The sequence below is a fragment of the Oenanthe melanoleuca genome, chromosome 4 (assembly GCF_029582105.1).
Source record: "Oenanthe melanoleuca isolate GR-GAL-2019-014 chromosome 4, OMel1.0, whole genome shotgun sequence".
NCBI classification, from domain to species: Eukaryota; Metazoa; Chordata; class Aves; order Passeriformes; family Muscicapidae; genus Oenanthe; species Oenanthe melanoleuca.
In genome coordinates, this window is record NC_079337.1 from 26,881,790 (window position 1) to 26,902,908 (window position 21,119).

The following is a 21,119-nucleotide window of genomic DNA, read 5'->3' on the forward strand; positions in this document are numbered from 1 at the left end:
CTGGGCATTTCTACTGCACCCACTAACTTCTGGACCCTTTTACACAGTCCCTCTGCTGTCACTTGCCCGTCCCAGCCAGCGTGAGGAGTTAACCGCTTTTTGGCTGTGAGCGTACACTGTGGGGTGGCAGAGCTGGGGTACAGGGCAGATCCCCAGGGACCTAACACAAATCTCAGCATTAGCCTACAGGTGTGAGGAGGCATGGGAGCTTTCTGGATAGACTTGGCGTTGCCTGGATACTGTTGTGTCCTTTCTACTCTCTCCCCTGATGACTAGGACCACTTTGCCTGGTGTTCCTGCCACAAGGATGATTATCATCCCTGGAATCTGCATACTTGTGTTTGCTGGGGAGTGCCTGAAGAAGTCAATGCCCTACCATCTCTTCTGCAGCACACATAAGATCATCCTGGGGATGGATGCTTTCCCTTCCTGAGCAAGCCAGAAAACATGTACATGCCAGAACATTTTACAGAAAGACAGTGGTGTCAGTAAGTGTGTACCCATTACAGCAGCTTTCTAGACTCAACTCTCATGCAGGGAGGTTTGATGGGGAGGCTGCAGGGGATGAGTATACAGCACCCACAGGCCATGGATGTGCTTGGAGTACAGACCAGTCTTGGGGGTGAACAGACAGTAATGCCACCACACGCAGCTGGCCGGGAGACAAGTCAACAGGGATGGAGGGGCAGCACACCGGCAGTTTGCCCTGGGTGTATAGCGAGAGGTCTGCAAACTGCCGTGCCCCGGGGCCATTTCCGCGGCTTGGGCGATTCTCCCGCTTTGCCTGGTGAATGAGACTCATTTCCCAGGCAGGTGCCTTATCCTCTCGCCGGGCTGTTTTCCTCCCCCGGCCGCTGCTCTCTCCCTCCTTGTTGTGCTCCAGCGGCTCTTTCACAGCGCTCAAGGTCGAGGTCGGCCGGCTGGGGGGTGCGCGCAGCACCCTGTTTTCGGGGGGGTGCCCCCGCGTTCAAGGCTGTAGCTGCCTTCCCACGCCCGGCGCAGGTGCTGCGAGCCCGGTTCTCACGGTTGGCTCTCATAACAACCCCCGCCCGGCGAGGTTGGAAGGCGGGGAGGGGAGGGGAGAGGGGGGGCGGGATGGGTGAGCAGGGGTCCCCTCGTGCCCCTCGGTTCTTGGCGGGCGGTAGGTCACAAGAACGCCCGGCCCAGGACCGCACCTGCCCCGCCCGAGGCGGCGACCCCCGCGTCCCTGTCAGCGGCTCCCTGGGGCAGAGCAGCACAGCGAAACCCCCGCGGCGACGGGGCGGGGGTCTCCGCGGGCGGTACCCGCGGTGCCCAATGGCCGCCCGCGCCCGGACATAAAAGCGGCAGCCGCGGGTCCGCGCTCCCTCCGCCGGCCGGGCCCCCCGGAGCCGCTCCTCCCCGCCGCCGCCATGGGCCGCCCCTCGCCGCCGCTTCGCTGGGTGCTCGTCTTCCTCAGCATCCTCCTGCTGCCACTGGCTGGGAGCGCCGCTGGAGCCGGGACACGCCGCACCCGTGAGCCAGGACTGAGGGGGGTGGGCCGGTAGGGGCAAATCCCTGCCTCATCCCGAGGGACTGCGCTGGGCGCCCGCCGCATCGGGGAAGCTTGCTCATCCCCCCGCGATGGGCAGTGGGGGGCGGGGGTCCCCTGCCACTGAGGATGTCCCCGTTCTACTCATCTCCCGGTGGTGCGTCCTTGACGCCTGTGGCGTATTTGTCTGACAGCATGGGGACCCCTGCGTCCCGAGGGGCCGTACCGCTGCCTAGCGGGCTTGGGGGGTTCCTGCCTTCTCTGAGCGGGGTCGAGAGGTACCATTCTCCCTCTAGCCGCAGAGGAGATCCAGAGGTGTCCTTGGATGGAACCGGTGCCACCCCGCGCTGGGCTATGCCGGGACCTCCAGGCGGGGAGCTGCAGCGGAGGCTGTGCACGTGGATGCCCGGTGCGGCCGCCCCGCCTGATCCTGGGCCCGTATTCCTCTTGCCCGCAGCGGCCGCCAGCCTCACGTGTGCAGCCTCACGCCAGGCCGCCTGCGTTTCCGGGTGCATCCCCATTCCCTGGCTCTGTGATGGTGAGCAGCAGTGTCCTGACAGCACGGACGAGCACTGCGGTGAGTGCGGACGAGCACTGCGGTGAGTGGCACTCATCTGGTGTGATGGGGTGGCCTGGGGAGCTATGCTGCACGGGCATCAAGGGGCCCTCATGCTCTGGGGAGTGGTGGGGCAGGACAGTTCAGAGGCATCTCAGTCTTTGCTGGCTCTGCCTGTGTAGCATCCTGGAAGGACATATATGCCCCAGAGATCCTTGGGAATATCTGTTGCATGAGATCACATCCTGGAATTTATGTTCCTTGGGCACTGCCAGCACCTGTCCCATGCCAGATGAAGTGGACCCTTGTTGTTCTGCTGTAGCAGTAGGTCCCAGTGAACATGTGACCATGTGCTGTCCCTGCAGATGTTGCCTGTGGTGGGAGCCCCCATGTCTGGCAGTGTGACGATGGCCGGTGTGTTTCTAGCAGCTGGCGCTGCGATGGTGCTGCTGACTGCCTGGATGGCTCTGATGAGCAGGACTGTGGTATGTACTCTCTGCTGAGGGGGCTTAGTACCGGTGGCTGGGGATACAGGGCAGGCTGGTGAGTAGTGCTGTGCTGTTTCCTCAGTGTGCGGGACAAAGAAGGTGCAGTGTCCTGGCACCCACCACTGCATCCCACACTGGGAGCTGTGTGATCAGCACCAAGACTGTGAGGATGGATGGGACGAGGAGGGGTGTCCCCAGAAGCCCTGTCTGCCTGGGCAGTGGCAGTGCAGGAACAGAGTGTGTATCATGGCTGAGTGGAAGTGCAATGGGATTGATGACTGTGGTGATTCCTCAGATGAAGATGTCTGTGGTAAGCAAGAACTCTGGATGCTCCACAGAAGGGTGAGACCTGTCTGGGCCATGTGAATTAAGGGAGTAGTTTGTTTTCCTCAGCTTCAGCTTCCCTTGGGCTGGTGACAAGCTTCCCAGTAAGCTGTTGATGCTTTGTGGGGCCTCCCCTTGAGTCTGGGACCCACAGTTTCCCCTGTGCCCAGGGTATTGGTCTCCCCTGCTGACATGAGCTGTGTATGCCATAGCCCCCTGTACACCTGGCATGGTGCGATGTGATGAGGGCAAGTGTATCCTGGAGTCCCTGATGTGTGATAACAAGGATGACTGCCTGGATGGTACAGATGAGCCCAGCACATGTGGTAAGTTACATGTAGCTGCTGGCTGCTGCCCATCTGGGTGGGGCTAGAAGGAGGGGTGCCACAGAGCTGTGCTGCCTCATGTCACCCTTTGCTGCATCCCCACAGGTCGGAGCTGCTTTGTACGCAACGGGGGTTGTGCAGAGACGTGTACTGACACGCACTGGGGAGTGCAGTGCTCCTGCGGGGCTGGCTGGGTGCTGCAGGCAGATGGGCAAAGCTGTGCTGGTAAGAGGGTGCATGTGCTTCTGTCACTTCTTGGTCGCTGACAGCAGTGTCTCCACAGAGCCCATGCTTCTTGGGGAGCACCTGCCTCTGCCCTGCTCCTGCCTGTGTCACACTTGGTCCCATAAAGATTGTGTCTAGATAATGTCCCAGCAGCTAGTGCATTTTGGGGCTGAGGCCCAAGTTCTAGTATCTAGAGAGCTTGCCTGGGGGCCAGTGGCAATGCTCTCTGGGACAGCTCTGTGGCAGGCTGCTGACCTCGCCTATCTGTGCAGATGTGGATGAGTGCTCCCTGGAGTACAGCCCCTGCAGCCAGCTGTGCACCAACACCCTGGGCACTTTCAGCTGCTCCTGTCTCCAGGGCTACACCCTGCAGCATGGCACCACCTGTGAAGTGGCAGGTAGGGGAGAGGAGGGAGCCCAGGCTGGCTGAGGGCTGAGCAGTGTCCCCAGCTAGCCATGTCCCTGGTCAATGAATGACTTTTCTCTCACCCTGTCAGACAATGCAACACAGATTCTGGTGGCTGTGGAGCAGGACCTGGCCCTTCTGGATGTACGGACCCAAGCCTACCGGCCCCTGCTCTCCACTGAGACCAAACCCCATGCCCTGGTGTATGACCTGCTCCGAGAAACCTACTACTGGCTGACAGAGGATGGAGAGCTCCGTGTTCACCACCCAGGGAAAGGCACACAGCCTCTCTATACAGGTGAAGAGGACCAAGCGTTCTGGGTGCCATAGCAGGGCTGAGATGGGTGCTGGGAGCTGGCCTGCCACCCCAGTACTGCTTTTACTGTATAGAGGAACAGGCAGCCTGAGTTTGCCACACAGCCTGTGCAAGTGTGCCTTAAAACTGCTCTGTCTCTACAGATGCCAGAGAGGTGAACAGCATCTCCATGGACTGGTTCACGGGGCAACTGTACTGGGCCAGCAGCCATCCTCCAGCCATCTGTGCAGGGCTGGGTGATGGCCGGGGTTACCTTACAGTGCTGGGGAAGGACATTGCACCAGAGCAGCTGATAGTACATCCAGCTGCAAGGTAAGCAGTGAATGAACCAGGGTTGGCCTAGTCTTCTGGGATTGCAATGTTGGTGTTGACCATGGGATGCCTGCTGTGAAGATATGGCAGCACTGGTATTACACTGTGAAGTGGGTGCTGAGTGCCTGCCCCCAGGTCTCTATACTGGATCAACCGTGGACAGAGGGGCCGGACAGTCATTGCTGCAGCTGGCATGGATGGCTCAAACCGGCAGGAGCTTACAGTTGTATCCATGGAGGAGCCTGTGGGGCTGAGCCTGGACCATGTGGCTGGCAGGCTGTACTGGATCAGCGAGTACAAAGAGGTAGGGATGAGGGATAGCAGGGCAGGGAGATGATGAAGTGGGAGTTGGGAGGGTGGCCCTGATTCCCTTGTGTCCATGGCCAAAGCATGGGAGGGAGCAGGGAGCAGTGCCTAGGTCTGGCATACATCCTTGGGCTGGGAAGAGAAGAGCCAGGTTGTGGGGATGCCATATGGCCACCATGCTTTGCCTTGTACCCAGTCCATCGAGACACTGCGGGTGGATGGCAGCGGACGCCACTCCTTCCACGCTGTTTTGCGGGGCCACATGGAACTACTGGGCCTGGCCGTGTTTGAGAGCCGGTTCTTCTGGACCGATGGCACAGAGCTGGTATCAGCCACCTGGATCTCTCCCCAGGAGCACACAGTGCTGCTCCGTGCCTCTATCTCAGCTTTCACCGTGCTGCACGCACTGCAGCAGCCTCCCAGTGAGTACCCTGCAGGTGCTGCACTGCTGCAGGGCTGGTAGCATGGCAGCAACCTCCACTATATCCCTGGGTGCTAGGGAAGGCTCACTGAGTCCTGGAGCTCACCAGGTCCTACCCAATGGTTTGCCTGGTCAGTGATGAGGGTTTCTGGGGTTGATACAGAGGGGTCCTATAAAACTGTAGGAAAGCTGCCAAGGCCTGTGGCTTTGGGTAGACCTGAGCCCCCTTAACTCATGTAACATCACTGCCCTGTTTCCAGCCTTTATCCAGCCCCACAACAGTCTGTGGTTTTTGGGGATTTGGAGAGATATCAGAGTCATGACTGCATGAGCTTTTAACATCCTCTTTCTCCCAGGGGACACTGCTGCATGTGCTCTGGGCCTATGTAGTCACCTTTGCCTCCTGTCCCCTGTGCACCCTCGGGGCTACAAGTGTGCTTGTCCAGAGGGCCTCTTCCTCCTCCCCTCAGGGAAGTGTGCAGGTGAGCGGCGTCTGGCTCTCTGGGGTGGAATACATCTATGTGGGAGTTGAAGGAGGGCCATAAGGGGCTGTGGCTTTGGTGGGATGAAGTTCCCAGCACACACCAGTGCTATGACATTTGTGTTTTGGTTTATTCTGGTGAACCTGTCCAGTGTCCTTGAGAATGTGCTCACACACTGCCCTTATGCCCTGCAGAGCTGTCCATTGTGTACGCATCAGGAAAGGCCATCACCCTAGTTCATGTGGGCCCTGGAGCACACACCAAACAGGTGCAGCAGTGGCAGGAATCCCTTCATCTGCAAGATGTGGACTGGCAGAGGTCAGCGCTCTATGGGACAGATGACCGTGGGACTCTGCTGCGTGTCATGGGCCACCCTGGCAGGAGAGAGGCCATTGTGACTGGGCTGCCAGGTGAGACCCTATGGAGTGGTAGAGGACACATTTCCCTTCCTGATACTCCCTGAGGCCTGAGGATCTCCTTGGTACAGAGCACAGTGGTCTGGTGCTGCCCACAGTGAGGCAAGCACTCAAGGCAGTGGGCAGTTGTGGAGCACCACACAGGGTCTAGGGGCACCCAGGAAGAGGTGCAGGGTCATGGGACAGCCTTGTAACAGCTTGCCTGCCTGCTCTTGCCAAGTGTGTTCTGCCCGTGTGGATGTCCGCTCTGGGGACCTGTACTGGCTTGCATGTAATCGGAGGGACATTGGGGTGATCCAGACAACTGACACGTCCCCACGCATCCTGCACCATGCTCACAGCAGCATCCAGCACCTCTTCTTGGACTGGCAACGTGGTGTTCTGTACTGGCTGGCCCGTGGGCAGCCCCTGCAGGCGCTGAGCCTGGCGGGGGGTGCTCCATGGGATGTCTGGAATGAGACATGGCCTGGAGATCTGCCTGCAGCCATGGACAGTAGAGCCTTCAGCATGCTCTGGAGCTCAGCCCTGGGTGAGTCCTGGTGGTATCTGGAGCAGGGGGTGAAAGTGATGGATGTAGGCAGGAGTGATCAGCCATGCCCTACATGCAGCATGTCCCTGCCTGGGCAGTGGGACGCTCATGGGGCAGACTCTGTCCTGTGGCTGAGTCCCTGGCCTCAGCCATGAAGTCCGTGCCATAACTGTGGGGTGCGAGGTGCAGAATGAGCCATGAGGGGTGAGGGCAGGCTCCAGGTCCTACCATGTCTCTACCTCACAGGCTTGCAGGTGCTGAGTCTGACCAAGCGGCAAGCAGTCACCCTGGCACCCAGCTGGTCCCATGGCCTTGTGGCCGCCTTTGAGCCATACCTGGTATCAGTGAATGGGACAGCTCTGCTGCTGTGGGACCGGAGGACACTGACTCTTGTGCTGTCCATACCAGCAGCAGGTGTGAAGGGAGTGGTGGCCTTCGTGGGCTCAGAGCTGCAGGCTGGTAAGAGTGGCCATGGGTTTGTCCCTGGTGTTGCTGTACCTGATAGGACTGGGTGGCCCTTGCTACTCTGTGGGAGGGTGCCTGGAGGGTGCCTGGCTACTGGTGGTCATGTGGGAGGTGCCTGGAGTGTGGGGACGGCATGGTCCCAACAAATCCCAAATTCTCTGCCAGTGCCACCAAGCAAAGGGTCTGCTGTGCCACTCCCTCCACCTGTGACCACCACTATGAGGACAACCACAAGCACTGCTGCTCAGCCTAGCACCTCCACAACACCACTGCTAAGCCAGACCATTACTGCACCAACCAGCAAGGCTACCAAATCACAAACCATCACCAGACAGTCCACATCAAAGAAGACCACCCCTGCACAAACCACTATGCGGACCACACTGATCAAGGCTATCACTGTGCAGCCAGCCACCAGCACCACTCCATCTTTTACAACTAAGGTCACTGCCCCACAGCCAACCACTACCACCCTGCGCTCAAACAGTTCTGCACGAGTAGTGATACCTACCCCACCCCTCCGGTCCAGTCCTGCACACCCCCTGACCCCAGTTTTCCATCTGTCCTGTTCTCGCATGCATGTGCCCTGCCATGATGGCACTGGGTGCGTGGCCCAGGAGTACCTGTGTGATGGGGAGAAGGACTGTGCAGATGGCTCTGATGAGGATGGGTGTGCCCAGCTCTGCAACACCCCAGGTAGGAGTCATTCTTCTGTCCCCTGTGCAGCTGGGTCACTCTGTGCTGCTTCCTAGTGGGGTTTTTGGGATAGAGTCCTGGTAAAGTCTGTGTCCTGGGCTCTGATGCTTGTAATGCGACATACTGGTCCCTTCTGAACTTGACACTGGGCTTGAAGTGCTGTTGGAAAAGGATAGAGTTGATCTCACTGCTCATAATGGCCTAGATGTGGCTGGGTTGACTGCCGCAATCGCCTTGCTCAGGACCTAGGCTGCTGGAGATGCACTGTCTAGGAGGGACCAAGTCTTGTTACTTGTGGAGCCTTTCAAGATCACTGGAGGGCTAGCAGAGGGTCTGGGCACCCTGACTGCCTTCTGCAGGCAGTGCAAATCCCCTTGTGTCCCCAGGGGCCTTCCACTGTGCAAGTGGAGCTGTGTGCGTCGGGGCAGGAGAGCGCTGTGATGGGGTGCCACAGTGCCCTGATGGCTCAGATGAGATAGGCTGCTGGACCCCTACGCAGGAGTGCGCCCTGCGCTGCGATGCTGCCACCCGCTGCATCCCCAGGAGCTGGCTGTGTGATGGCCATACTGACTGCCTGGACCACACTGATGAGCAGGGTTGTGGTAAGACCCTGGGGCTGGATGGGATGGACTGCTGGGTTTGCCTGCCCCACAGGTGGATGCATCAGGTTTTTTGTGGGTCCAGGAGCAGACACTGCCCAGGGCAACCTGCTGAGAGGATGGGGACAGTGCCTTTGTTCAGCCCTGGCCTTTGCCCACAGTGCTGAAGAAGTGTGGTCCGGCTGAATTTTCCTGTCGGAGTGGGCAATGCGTGGCTCTGGCCCTACACTGCGATGGTGACCACGACTGCCAGGATGGCTCAGATGAGGAAGGCTGTGCCGTGCCCCAGCCACTCCTCTGCCATGAGGGTGAGGTGACATGTTCCCACAGCAGGGAGTGTGTGCTGGAGGCCTGGCGCTGTGATGGTGCTGCTGACTGTGGGGATGGCTCAGACGAGCAGGTGAGTGAAGCAGTGGGGACACAGTCTGTCCCCACTCATGCCCAGGAGGGTGGGTAGCCTTTTTCACCTTCTGCCTTGCAGGGCTGCCCTTGGGAGGAAGGGCTGTGTGAGGACCATCAGTGGAGCTGTTCCCATGGCCATGAGTGCATTCCTGATGTGTGGCGCTGTGATGGAGAGACTGATTGCACAGATGGCAGTGATGAGGCTGGCTGTAAGCAACACCCTTATTTTATTCCCTTTATCACCCAGGGGTGCTGATGGGTACCCAGCACAGAGGGAGATGGGTAAGTGACTGTGCTGAAGGGCCCCATATGCTGGTTGCCTATTCCCAACAGCTGTGGTGGCTCCAGGTCCTGAGTAGCTGTTCTCTCTGCAGGGGCCAGTGGCCTTTGGATTAATATAGCCTTAAGCCAGTCTACTGGCACAACTCTGGATGTGGCTGCAGCAAGCTCTGGGCAGCCTCTGGGAGCAGCTAAATCTGCCCCAAATGAGCAAAAGAAGCTGGTGGATGATGCTCAGGGCAGCCTTCCCCACATGTCCCTGCAGGCCATCCTGCTCCGTGCCAGAGTCACGAGTACCCCTGTGGGCTGGGGTCTTGCCTGAATGCATCCCTGGTGTGCAATGGCCGGCAGGACTGCGTAGATGGCTCAGACGAGGGAGGGAACTGCTCTGTGCCCTGCCAGCGGTCCTGCACTCATCTCTGCAACCCCTCCCCCCAGGGCCCTGTGAGTGCCCAGCCCTGGGGCAAGGGCTTGTCATGCCATGATGCCCTGCTCCAGCTGCAGAAAGGAGACTCATGTCCCCAGAATGGGCAGCTGATGGTCCCTTTCCCCACAGCGGTGCTGGTGTGGCCCAGGCTATCAGCTTGCTGAGGATGGTCTGTCCTGCATGGACATAAATGAGTGCACAGAGTGGGGCAAGGGAGCCTGCAGTCAGACATGCCTCAATGCCCCAGGGTCCTACAGCTGTGGCTGTCTCCCTGGCTATATTCTGGAGCCCGATGGCCACATCTGCAAACTCACTGGTAAGTCCTGGGGTGGCCAAGCAGTGCTGAGGCTGGCCCTGGCCCTCTGAGATGCACTGAGGGCTGGTGGATGCTTGTCCATCTGTGTCTGTTGCCCATGGGAAGCCTCATAGGCCTGTGAATGGCTGGTTAGAAAATCCATCTGCCCTATCTGAGAATATCCTGTGTGGTAGAACTGAGTCCCAGCAAGCGCTAATGCCTGTAAGCGCTGTGTTCCCTGCCTCCATGTGCTGGGACCATGGGACCACTAGTGCTGAGCAGGGTCCATGTGTCTCTGTTGCCTCAGGACCAGAGCCCAAGTTGCTGGTGGCTGTGCAGTCTGAGGTGTTGTCCTATGGCCTGCGGAGTGGGCATGAGGATGTAGTGCTGGCCACTGACAAGGATCGCGTTGTCTTCTCGCTTGACTATGACTTGGTGGAGAGGAAAGTTTTCTGGATGGACCTAGCCACAGAGAGCATCCGCTGGCAGGATCTCAACTCGGAAAAGAAAGGCACACTGGTGAAAGGTGGACTGTGGCAACATGGGGTTAACAGGGCTGGCCTTCCCCACTGTGCAGTCTCCAGGTTGCAGTGGGGTGCAACCCCACTGTAATCCCGTATGTGGAGAAGTGCTAGTGGAGCAAGGTTGGGAGGAGCCAGAGCTCCTGGGATGGTGGGACCTGGGTTGGGAGCATTATGCCAAAGGGCCCTGCAGCTGTCACACACAGGTGCTGCCTCTTGGATGCATTTCAGGTGTGAGATCAGACTGTATAGCAGTGGACTGGCTTGGGAGGAACCTGTACTGGACAGATGGGGTAGCAGGGCAGGTGCTGGCCACTCGCTTGGGGTCTGCCTGGCAAGGGATACCAGAGTATGCTGTGGTGATGGATGGAGACCTGGACCAGCCCCACTCTCTGGTGCTCCAGCCCCTAGCAGGGTAAGTCTGGGACATGGGGACCTCCTTGCCCTCCCTGCCCTGCCCCATTTTCCTCTGTGGAGGTAGGTGAGAGACTGGGAAAAAGGTGAGATGCCTTACCTTGGTGCCGTGGGGTCTGCATGACAGGAGAAGAAAGAGCCCAGACACCTGCCCCTGCCCTGCATGGAGCTCTCAACACACCCATGATGACATGGAAAGCTCCAGGCTGCTTTTCTGGGCTGCCTTGGTGCTGAGACAATGCTGTGTCAGATCCATAGGCCTGCACCTCTCTTCCCACTAGGCTAATGTACTGGTCAGAGGTGGGGAGCCACTCACGGCTGATGGAGGCCAGTATGGATGGGAGTTGGCGGCATGTACTGCTGGCCCAAGGACTGGGCTGGCCCACAGCACTGGCTCTTGATCTCCCCACCCAAAGGATCTTCTGGCTAGATGAGAAGCTGGGCAGTGTTGGCTCTGCACATCTGGACGGCAGCAGTGTGAAGGTGTGGTGGGGCACTGGTTATTGGGTCCTGCTGGGGACCAAGGTGGGCACTGACAGCCTCTCTGACAGGTCCTGAAGCTGCGCTGGGTCCAGAGCCCCTTTGCAGCAGCTGTGTGCGAGGGGCAGCTCTACTGGTCGGAGAGGAAGACGTGGTCTGTGCAGCAGGTGGACAAAGCCAGTGGCAAAAACAGGACCGTGCTGCTCAAACGGCATGGGCAGCCTCATGGCCTTCAGGTACCTTCTTGGGGAGCCCCAAACCCTTCTGTGCCAGCTCTGCTGATCTCCCATCCTGCACTGTTGTCTTCTGAGTGAGGAGGCACTGGGAACTGTACCCCCATCCCAGTGGTCCTTGGGCAGCAGTCTCTGTGGGCAAGTGTGTCTGGTCCTCTGAGAGCATCTCTGTCTCACCATCCTGCCCCAAGCCAGGCTGTATGTGGGCCTTGGGAGCATGGTGTGGTGTCAGCTCTACTGGTGGGTGCTGATGGAGCTGAGGCTGAGCCTGCTGTCCTACAGATAATGCACCCAGCCCTGCGCCCCACAGCTCCCAACCCGTGTGAGATGCGTGGCTGTTCCCACCTGTGCCTGCTGAGTGCCAAGCATACTGGGCAGTGCCGCTGCCCTACCGGGCTGATGCTGACTGCCAGTGGGACCACCTGCCTGCCCATCCGCAATTTGACCTTTGCTCTCCTCGTGTCACCGGCAGCTGTGGCACAGGTACCATCCTCTGGAGTCAGCCCTGGGGGCTGCTGTTGTCACTGCTGTCAGGGAAGAGGGGTCTCCATCCTAGTGCTGCCTCCTTCCTCCAGGTCTACCTGAAGGACCTGCCCACATCAGCTGGATCCCAAGGGCTTCCCCCGCACCAGGCCCTGCCTTTGGCCAAGGTGAGCCGCCTGACAGCCATTGACTATGCAGTGAAAGACAGGAGTTTGTACTTTGCAGAAGTGGGAGGCAATTTCATCGGACTGCTACGCCTGAAGGATTTGGGGCAGCTGTCCTGGAAGAAGGCAGTAGCTGTGGAGGGCACTGTGACATCTCTGGCCTTGGACTGGCTAAGTGGGAACCTTTACTGGATTGGGGGGCAGCCACCCAGCATCCATGTGGCAGCTCCCAGGGGGCGTTGGGCCCTGGCACTACTCAGTAAGGGGCTGCAGGGTGCTGCCTGGCTGGCACTGTGTCCTCGTGCTTCCACCATGTGCTTTGTCACAGCAGCTGGCAGCCATGGGCATGGTGCCGTGGTGGAGTGTGCGGCCATGGACGGCACTGGCCGCAGAGCAGTCTGGAGGAGAGCCCAGGCTCCCACTGGCCTTGCCTTTGGGGGTGCTGGTACCAGGCTGTACTGGGCAGACCGCGGTGAGTGAGGACTGAGCTGGGACACTGTGGGGGGTAGCAGTGCTGCAGGCACTCAGTTTGCAAAGCGCAGCCTGTGGCAGCCCAGAGCTCTCTGTTGCCACACTGAAGCCTCTCCATCTGTGCCTTGCAGAGAGCGGTACCATCAGCAGTGTTGAGCTGGATGGATCCCGCTTCCGGGTGGTGCGGGAGGGGCTGCATGGTCTCTCACTCTTCACCATAGGAGAAGGCTTTCTGCTGTGGAGCACAACCTCAACCAATGGTAGGTCTGTTTGCTGTGCTTTGCCCTGCTCTTCCTACTGCACTTGGACATGGGGTTCTGCCAGTCCCTGTGGGGTGCAGGCTTGCATCTCTGTGGGGTGAAGGGCAAGCTAGGGGACCCTCTACCTCCCATCTCAGGCACCCTTGTGGGAGGAGGTAGAGCTGTGCTGACCCCATGTGTCTCCAGGTTCCAGCAAGATCTGGCACAGCCGGCTGGAGCAGGATGAGAACTGGTGGTTCCTGATGGAGCAGGAGCTGGTAGCCATGAGGATTTACAGCCAGTTCTCACAGGAAGGTGGGTCTGGGACTGCCCCAGCCCAGGGCATCTGTGGGGTTCAGCTGTGCCTTGTGGTGGCCGTGATAACCCGTGCTCTTTTGGCAGGCACCAATGGCTGTGCAAAGAGCAATGGGGGCTGTGCCCAGCTCTGCCTGCCTAACCCTGCAGGGCGGCAGTGCCGCTGCTCTCCTGGATACCACCTGGTGCATGGGGCAGTGTGTGTGCTGGCACCGCCTTGCCCCACCCTGCTCCAGGCCTGCCCCGACCTTCAGAGCTGCATTTCCAGAGAGCAGGTCTGTGATGGGCGCCCCGACTGTGCCGACGGCTCCGATGAGTCTGACTGTGAGTGCCTTCCCACAGCCAGGGTGTGCTGGGGTCCTAGGCACAGGGCAGCCTGCCCAGTCTCCCCCAGTTTGGGAAGGGGGTCTTATCTGAGTCTCTGCTGATCTATGCCCATCCCTCCAGGCACCTCAGAGCAGGTGGGGACACAAGTCCCTGCAGTAGCACCATCAGGAATGTCCCATGTAGAACAGAAACCAGTCTCATCCATAGCTGCACCCCAACCTTGGCAGCCCCACCCCAGCCTATCTGCAGTCCCTGGCCCGCAGCAGCATGGAAAGCCCTTCGTGGTACCCCCTAGCACAGAGGAGGTGCTGGGGGCTGTGCCCTGCAGCAGCGAGACATGCAACCTGCATGGGGACTGTGCCATCGAGGCTGGCCGAGTGACATGCCACTGCACCCTGGGCTATCGTGGTGACTACTGCGAGGAGGCTGAGGTGCAGCCCCTTGCAGGACCCATTGTCCTGGGGGTGGCTGTGCTCCTGCTGCTTGCTGCTGCTGCTGTGGGGGCCCTGGCCTACATGCGAAGGCGGGACAGGCGGAGGAGGTGAGCCTTGGGGCTGAGCTGGGCCAGGTACAACTGGGAATAGGGAGGGACAAGGTCTCCTTGCCCAGGGACAGTGGAATCCTGATATACTCCTGGGTTATATGGAAAGCTCTAATCACTCCAGCAGGCTAATACCAGGGTTTGTTGCAGGACTTTAAGATATGCCCCATCTCTAGGAGTTGACCATGCCATTCTTGGTGTACATTTTTTCCTCTCCAGGACCTCAAGCACTGCTTCCACTCGGGTACTGACCTTGTACCACCGTGAAAGTGATCCAGAGGAGGAGGAGGAGGAAGAGCTTCCCCCCAAGAGTGATACATTTGTAAATGAAGCTTATGAAGGGAAAGAGGTGAGTAGCATCTGGAGCAGGCCCTGCTCGGGACCCCTCTGCCACCCTGCAGTGCCCCAGGGCCCAGTGCTGGCCTAGTGCCCACTCTGGAGGCAAGCTCTACCCTCCTGCTGAAGGAGAGGGGCCAGACCAGAGCTGCCTAGAGTCTGACAGAACTGTCCCACTCTGCCTGTGACTGGACCTCCTGTGCTAAGGTGGGGGGTGGGCTTAGAGAAGCTGGGTCAGACTCACCCCTGATACACCCATCTGTGATTTCTGCAGGAGCTGCCACCCTTCTGAGGAAAGGACCATCTCATATCAACACTGTATTTTCATAAAGGAATGTTGCGCAGCATCTCTTGTGCCATTGTGGTTTGTGTGTGGGCTGGGAAGGCTGGTTTGCTCTTTCTAGATGTCTAAGACCTAGGGAACATAAGAATCCAGACAAAAAATGCTTGGAAGGTTTATCATGAAATCTCCAATCCCAACATACTCTGAGACTGTCCCTTGAGTACTGTCCCTCTGCAGCAAGGTTTAGCTTGCTGAACAGGGTGCTTTGGGTATAAGAATCTGCCCAAATAACTCTGCAAGAAGGTTGGCTTGGCTCTTATGTTGTTATGCAGGGCTGAGAAGGTTTTTATAGTGTAGTTCTGACCTTCTGAGTGTCCCTTACGAACCAGTGAGACCAGTTTTACCACCTCACACCTAGCTAATTTGGAAAGGGGAAATAAATGCTATTTTTTTTCTCTCTGATCTTCTTCCCCTCCACCTTCCCCACTCCGCCCTGAAGTGGCTGTGCTCCAGGAAGGAGAAATCTCTTCTAGAGCTAAGTTTGACCATAGGGCAAAAGTCCTTTGGGAAAGCACTATAAAAGCTAGCTGTGCCCTTTTTACAGACCTTTCCTCCCTGCTTCAGGCAAAACATAGGGAAGTTGGGTGAGCTGTGCCCACTGGCTCTCAGCCCAACCTGCCTGGTAGAAAGCCCATAACCATGCCACAGCACAAACCCATTGCTTTGCATTTATTTTGCTGTTCGCATAGTCCTGAGCTAAGCAGATACATGAGACAGGTGCTCATCTCCCCTACTGCCAGCTCTGAAGGTTACACACTTCTGATCTGTATGTAGCTTACATGGGAACCCCAAAGGTGTCTCTGCCCAAGCTGCTGTGCATGGTACAGGAAGATGAGGTAAAAGCAGCATGGAGGGACTGGAGCCACCTCTGGTCCTCAATCCAGTATAGCTTTGGCACAGTTCTAGATCCTGGAGCACAGCAGGCTTTTGAGGAAGTTGCAAATATTCAAAACAGGTCCTTGGTCTTGTTTCCAGCCTGTTCAGAGGGGTTGCAGGAGAAGGGCATGGCTTGTAGGGGCAGGGGCCAGCACTGCTCTTGACACCAGGGATGTGACTGCTGTCCCAGTGCTGGGGCTACAAGTCAGAGTCACAAGGTGGGCTGCTCCCCCAGTGCTGTCCATCTTGCTCATCCTCCAGCACGTCCCAGGGATTGCTGTAAGCTCTACTGGAGCACGACCCAGCCTCTGGCACAGGGGTGGGGGGCAATTTGGGGGCCCTGCGCTCCTTGCAGCAGTGATGGAAGCTGAGGGCGAGGGCCAGCCCCCCCAGGATCTCCATACAGCTTCCCAAATAGCTCAGTACCAAGCTGTAGCCTACGCTCAGTGTGCTGCCAGGCGGAGCAGGCATTATCCAAAGCTCCTGGGTGTACCAGGAGCTGGGCACGAGGCTCATCAGCCCAGAGAGGAGCAGCACCAGCCCTGCCACGCCGGCCACTAGGTGCCGGGGCTCTCGCTGCCAGCAACGGACACCCAGGGAAGCCACCACAAAGCCCACCAGGGTGACAACCTGCGAGGAGGGCATCAGCCCTTGGGCGACCCGCACGGGCACCTGATCAAAGTAGCCCAGCTCGTCAGCTTGCCCACAGAGGCGGTCATGGGTGCTCTGCCGCTCTCTGCATATGTCCCAAATGCCCTGCTCCCAGACGACGTCCATGGGCTGGTCAGGTATGAGGCTCACCTGCCTCCAACTGGGTGCCAGCGTGCCCGTGAGTGTCAGCAGGAGTCCACAGGGGCACAGCACCAGCCCCACGATCATCTCCGTCGGCGTCCGCATGCTGGGGAGGTAGGTGAAGCGGGCTCCAAAGGGCTCCCGCTTGCCTAGGTCCGCGGGAGCTAAGGGGCTCGCTGGACAGGAGCTGCGGCACCGGCGCAGGCAGGGTGGGGCGTCCCGCGGCAGGCCCGGAGCCTCTCAGGCCGCCCGCCCGCGGACCCGCCCCAGCCAGGCCCGGGCCGTGGGCAGGTGCGAGCAGGAGGCGGTGGCGGCAGGCGGAGCCCGGCTCGGGCAGGGCTGACTGGCACCTGCTGCGGGGACAGCGCCTTCCAGGGGGCGGGAGCCCGCGGAGAGCTCCGGAGGTCCGGCCCCCGCTGACGCCTCGCCGGTGGCGGGATGGGGAGCGTGCCCAGGCTGCTGGGGAGGCATAGGACCCTGTTACCCTTCCCCTTATTAATTATATGCGAGCTTATTTAGCTATCGAATAAATAACTAATTAATTAAAATAATTAAGATGAAGTACTGGCAGATCTAATTTGGTAACTGGCCCAAGAGATCTCCCCAATCTCCCTGTCCATCAGGGAGAGTTCCCTAAGCTTGGCCTCCCATCCCAGGCTGCCCTCAGAGGGCACCCGCAGATGCAGCAGCCTGGCTCTTGGCGGTAAGACTCTCTGGGATTGGCAGGGGAAATCACCACATTTGAGAACCCCAGTGTGTTGCTGTATGAAGGGTTACGGAGCGGTGAACACAGCAACAAGGCACTCCTTTACTTGGTGCAAGAAAGAGCAGTTTATTGAAGGAAGCCATGGCTTTAAATTAGACAGTTCATGAAAAACAGAATACAGACAGTTCATTGGTCAGAGAAAGAGGCACCTCTTCTCCCTGGCTTTCCCATGGATCCAGCAGGTGTTTATCTCTGTTATGATTCTTTCTCTTGTGTTTACAGTAGAGAAAAAGGCTCTAGCCTGGGAAAAGTCCTGGCCAGAGCTAAGAAAGTTTCACGGCCTGAGAAAAGGACTCAGAACATGAGAAAAAGGCTTGGCTGAAATGTGTCTAGGCCTTCAGCAGTGTCCACACCAGTGTGGGATTTTGAGCCCCAAAAATGAGCCTCACCAAATTTCCCTGAATTTCTGCCAGTCACACTGGGCCCAGGAGAGGGCAGCAACTTCTGTGGATAAATTTGAGATGAGCAATGCCAGCTGAGCTGGAAGACTGGCTGCCTGTGTGCCCCACGGCATCTTTGCACTGTTGGTTTCTGACCTTGGCCGTCTGGAGGTCTGGGTGGGTCTGTGCTGGACCAGGTGCTCCCGGCTCCCTTCCTACTCCTCTGTCCCATAGCTATTTCCTGAAGCCCTGAAGCCCTTCAGCTCTCTGGGTAGCAGATCATTTTGGGGAGGGATTTTGAAGCTGTTGAACACTGGATCTTAGTCTAGCTGGAAGGCAGGGGTGGGTTGGACTCAACCGAAGGCTCAGGTCCTCAGCCACATCTGCAGAGCAGCCAGATGAACATAGCTCTGGAACACCTGGCTTTGTTGTACGCAGCCAATAGCTTCCTAAAACTTGTCACCCCTCATCTGGGAAACTAAGCTAGGGGTTGCTGATTCCTTTCCTGTTCAATTAACTTCTGTAACTTTTATCCTACTCTAGGCACTGACCCTGTGCCAAGACACTCACTATTGCCCTGGGAGCTGTGGGTCCAACCAACACACCAAATGCTGCTGGCCTGATGCGTTTCCCAAGTCTGCCTTCTGCCATGGGATCCCCACACAGGAACAGGTGCTGCAAGCCTGAAACTCTATAGTCCTGACTCTCTTGTGAGGCTGTATCTGGACACCTTTCCATCAGGACACCAAGTGGAGGTTGGCTGTGAGATGAAGCACTCCTGGGGGAGAGTGGGTCAGAGGCTGGTAGCAAGCTGATTGGCACAGTACCATGAATGAAGGTCTATCAGTGCCCTTTGCTCCTCTCAGCTCAGGACGCTTTAACTAAGGTGACAAAACACAACTTGGTGGCAGTGCTGTCAGGCATAGCAGTGGTTGCCCATGGACCAGCCAAGCCAAGCTGTGAGCAGGTGATAGCAAGCCCTGAGTTCTGCACGGCTGGCCAGGACTTTTCTCCCTATACCAGATGTGTGGGTGGGTTATGTGCCAGCCCTGACGGAAAGGGAGAAATTCTCCATTTTGTTGGATTTGTTCACATTTTACCCAGAAATGCTAAGAAACTTAGAGGGTAATGCCCACCCTGGGCTTTGCAGTGCCTGCCCTAGAATCCCTCTCTCTGTAGCCCTTTCCTTTATCTCTCATCTGTTCCTCCAGCAGTGCTATGCCCCTCTTGCCCTTGCTCATGCAGGTTTAAGTCTAGGAGGTGGCCATTCCTTGGATCTGCAGCTGCAATAGAAGCTGGGTGCCAGAAGTATGACAATTATGCACCAGGGCAGGTTTAAAAACCAGGGCCTTTCCAATTTAATAATAGTGCCCAGGAGGATGCATCTGCCCTTTGGGCTGGTGCCCAGGTTCCTGACTGTGGGACAATGATAAGCAGATTAGGTGATGTGGCCCTGATGCTGGATGACCTGCCCTGAGTAAGCATGGAGAAGGAAATGGGATTAACAGAGCTGTTTCCCGTTGCCTCAAAGCTATAGTCATTTCATCCCTTTTACTTTCTAATGAGGTGGTATGAAAAGCAATTCAAATAAGTGCCTGGCCCTTTCGAAGCTGTGGGGAAGCATTTAAAGCCATCTGGCCTCAGAGATAAAATGGTCTGGCTGAAATTGCTTTCCTTCCCACATTACCTAGCTACTGAGTGGAAAAAGCCACTTTACTTGGTGTTTCCTACTTCTCCAAGGCTGTGACTTAGTTTTTCCTACATTGTCACAGTCATCTCTTTAAGAATGCAATGGAAATCTGGAAACTTTATCCAGGCCTGGTTGAGTTGGCTTGTATTTTATTACTATTTTTTAACACCCTATTGTAGATTGGAGGAGCAGCATAAAGCCTTGAGCTAATTGGACCTGGAAAACATCTAGGGCAGGATAGTCAGAACTTGAGACTAATTCCAAGGAAGAAAGTTAAAAACTAAAAAAAAATGGATTATGAGGTATTTAGTGTTCCAACCTGCATCACTGAAGGCTGGGAATGAATTCAGGGCAATATTCCCGAGTTCAACCTCTTCCCTTCCTCTCTAGCTGTCTGCTTCCAGTCACTGGTGGTGATGGCACCCTAGACTGGACAAGTACCTAAGTGTCCCGTAGGTGACAGTGTGAGGTGAGTGTGGATAGCATCAGCAGCGTTTCAGTTACCCCATTGTCACACCAGCTGAGCAGATGCTGAGCACACTAGCTTGTCTGATGCCAGCAATGGCCAAAGAACATATGCACACAACAATCTCCATAGCTTCCTGTGTGATCCATAGTCTGATCAGACTTCGAGGCCCAACTGAGCTTTTAAAATGTGGCTCTGGAGAGAAGAGCCTCCCTGCACAAAAGTAGCTCTGGCCCTCTGTCGTCGGCTGAGATCACAGCACTGAGACTTGGGGGCAGAGGGGTCCTTTTCAAGGCGATTACTCTGACTCTCTTCCTTTCACAGCTGCAGGAGCAGGATCCTCAGCAGCAGCAGGATCTCTCATCATCCTGTTTGCTGTGCTGAGAACAGTCAGGGCCAGAGTGGTTTACCAGGATCCTACAGCTGGTAATTCCTGTTTACATCCCACCCTGGAGCTTTGCCTGTGTCACATATGGCAAGATGCCCCAATACTACCACAGTGCCTGCATGTTCTGTAAGTTATACTGTACCTGAGTCCTTCTTGGGTTCAAAGTGAGCTTGGCCCATTCTGGACATCAAGCCACAAGGCTGCCAGGTCTGTGGACATGGCAAATGGCAGCACATGTGCTGTGCCACCCTGGGTTGCCCTGTGACTGGCAGGTAGCCAGCAGGCACAATACTTGACCCTAGCTGTATATCATTCCTCCTCTCTCTCACCTGAGGAGAATTCGCTTTGCCAGTGTGGCCGTCACCTATGTCTTGCCTGATGCAGGAAATGGGAACTGGCTGAGAACAGCACCCATGCAGGCAGGACCTGCACTTAGGGAGCTGCAATTTCCTCTGGTCTAGAAACTTGTGTAGCTCCTCTATCCATCTGTGTTTGCATTTTAGTTGAAACCCTAAATCCCTGCAGGCTGGGTGCAAAGCACAATGGATCAAACAGCCCATGCTGTGCTTTTTAGCATTGGACCTGGTTGTCTAAGCCTCTCCTCAGTCTCCATCCCAAAGGAAAACTTCCTTAGCCAGGCGTCCAGGTTGAATGATTTTGTTCTGGCCATTCAATTTTGCTGCTTTTTCTTCTAGCATTTTGCATGGGGAAATTTCTAAGAGTGCAAACTGAGGGTTCTTCTTGCTGTCAAGCCCTGCAACATTTGAGTGCAACCGGAACACACTCTGCATTGTGCAAACAGCTGCAGTTACAATGGGCTTCTCCCAGCTCAGCTCCCAGCTTCCCCCCTGGATACACACACTGTTTTGTGCCTGCTGGGAGGCCAAGGATGAGCCCCAGACAGGACAGGGTCTGTGATCCCCCTAGCTGGTTGAATGTGGAAGAGATCTCTGTGACAGCAGTGGTCAGCACCCAGCAGGTAGCTCCATGCCCCAGCTATCCAGCCTTTGTGGTGGTATTTCCACAGGCAGATTTATTAGCCTTCCACTTTCCCATTGACCTGCCCTCTTCCAGGCTGGCCATGGTTATAGCAGCCCTCGAGGATGCACTCTAG

At 57.1% G+C, this 21,119-nt stretch overlaps 2 protein-coding genes across 2 annotated transcripts; one reads left to right on the forward strand and one right to left on the reverse strand.

The window, feature by feature from the left end:
* Positions 1-1,129: 1,129 nt before the first annotated feature.
* Positions 1,130-14,651, forward strand: LOC130252763 (low-density lipoprotein receptor-related protein 1-like). Its single transcript, XM_056490668.1, has 33 exons — positions 1,130-1,494; positions 1,968-2,087; positions 2,432-2,551; positions 2,637-2,864; positions 3,091-3,204; positions 3,310-3,429; positions 3,702-3,827; positions 3,927-4,133; positions 4,295-4,463; positions 4,599-4,767; positions 4,966-5,191; positions 5,547-5,672; positions 5,867-6,082; positions 6,309-6,617; positions 6,864-7,076; positions 7,248-7,778; positions 8,165-8,380; positions 8,539-8,777; positions 8,859-8,988; positions 9,324-9,502; positions 9,615-9,801; positions 10,088-10,306; positions 10,533-10,716; positions 10,997-11,198; positions 11,267-11,431; positions 11,711-11,911; positions 12,004-12,547; positions 12,678-12,806; positions 12,993-13,100; positions 13,188-13,424; positions 13,548-13,968; positions 14,188-14,317; positions 14,579-14,651. The coding sequence occupies exons 1-33, from the start codon at positions 1,392-1,394 to the stop codon at positions 14,594-14,596; spliced, it is 6,606 nt and encodes a 2,201-aa protein (XP_056346643.1). The 5' UTR covers positions 1,130-1,391; the 3' UTR covers positions 14,597-14,651.
* A 650-nt stretch (positions 14,652-15,301) lies between these two features.
* On the reverse strand, positions 15,302-16,638 carry CLDN23 (claudin 23). The gene has a single exon (XM_056490669.1). The coding sequence runs from the start codon at positions 16,418-16,420 to the stop codon at positions 15,722-15,724; it is 699 nt and encodes a 232-aa protein (XP_056346644.1). The 5' UTR covers positions 16,421-16,638; the 3' UTR covers positions 15,302-15,721.
* Positions 16,639-21,119: the final 4,481 nt, after the last annotated feature.

Bases quoted from the DNA above. Each gene is read 5' to 3' on its own strand.
- LOC130252763 (XM_056490668.1), top strand. From the start codon at position 1,392: ATGGGCCGCCCCTCGCCGCCGCTTCGCTGGGTGCTCGTCTTCCTCAGC. The intron at 3,430-3,701 runs GTAAGAGGGTGC...CTATCTGTGCAG, and splicing joins AGATGGGCAAAGCTGTGCTG to ATGTGGATGAGTGCTCCCTG. The intron at 4,768-4,965 runs GTAGGGATGAGG...CCTTGTACCCAG, and splicing joins GGATCAGCGAGTACAAAGAG to TCCATCGAGACACTGCGGGT.
- CLDN23 (XM_056490669.1), bottom strand. From the start codon at position 16,420: ATGCGGACGCCGACGGAGATGATCGTGGGGCTGGTGCTGTGCCCCTGT.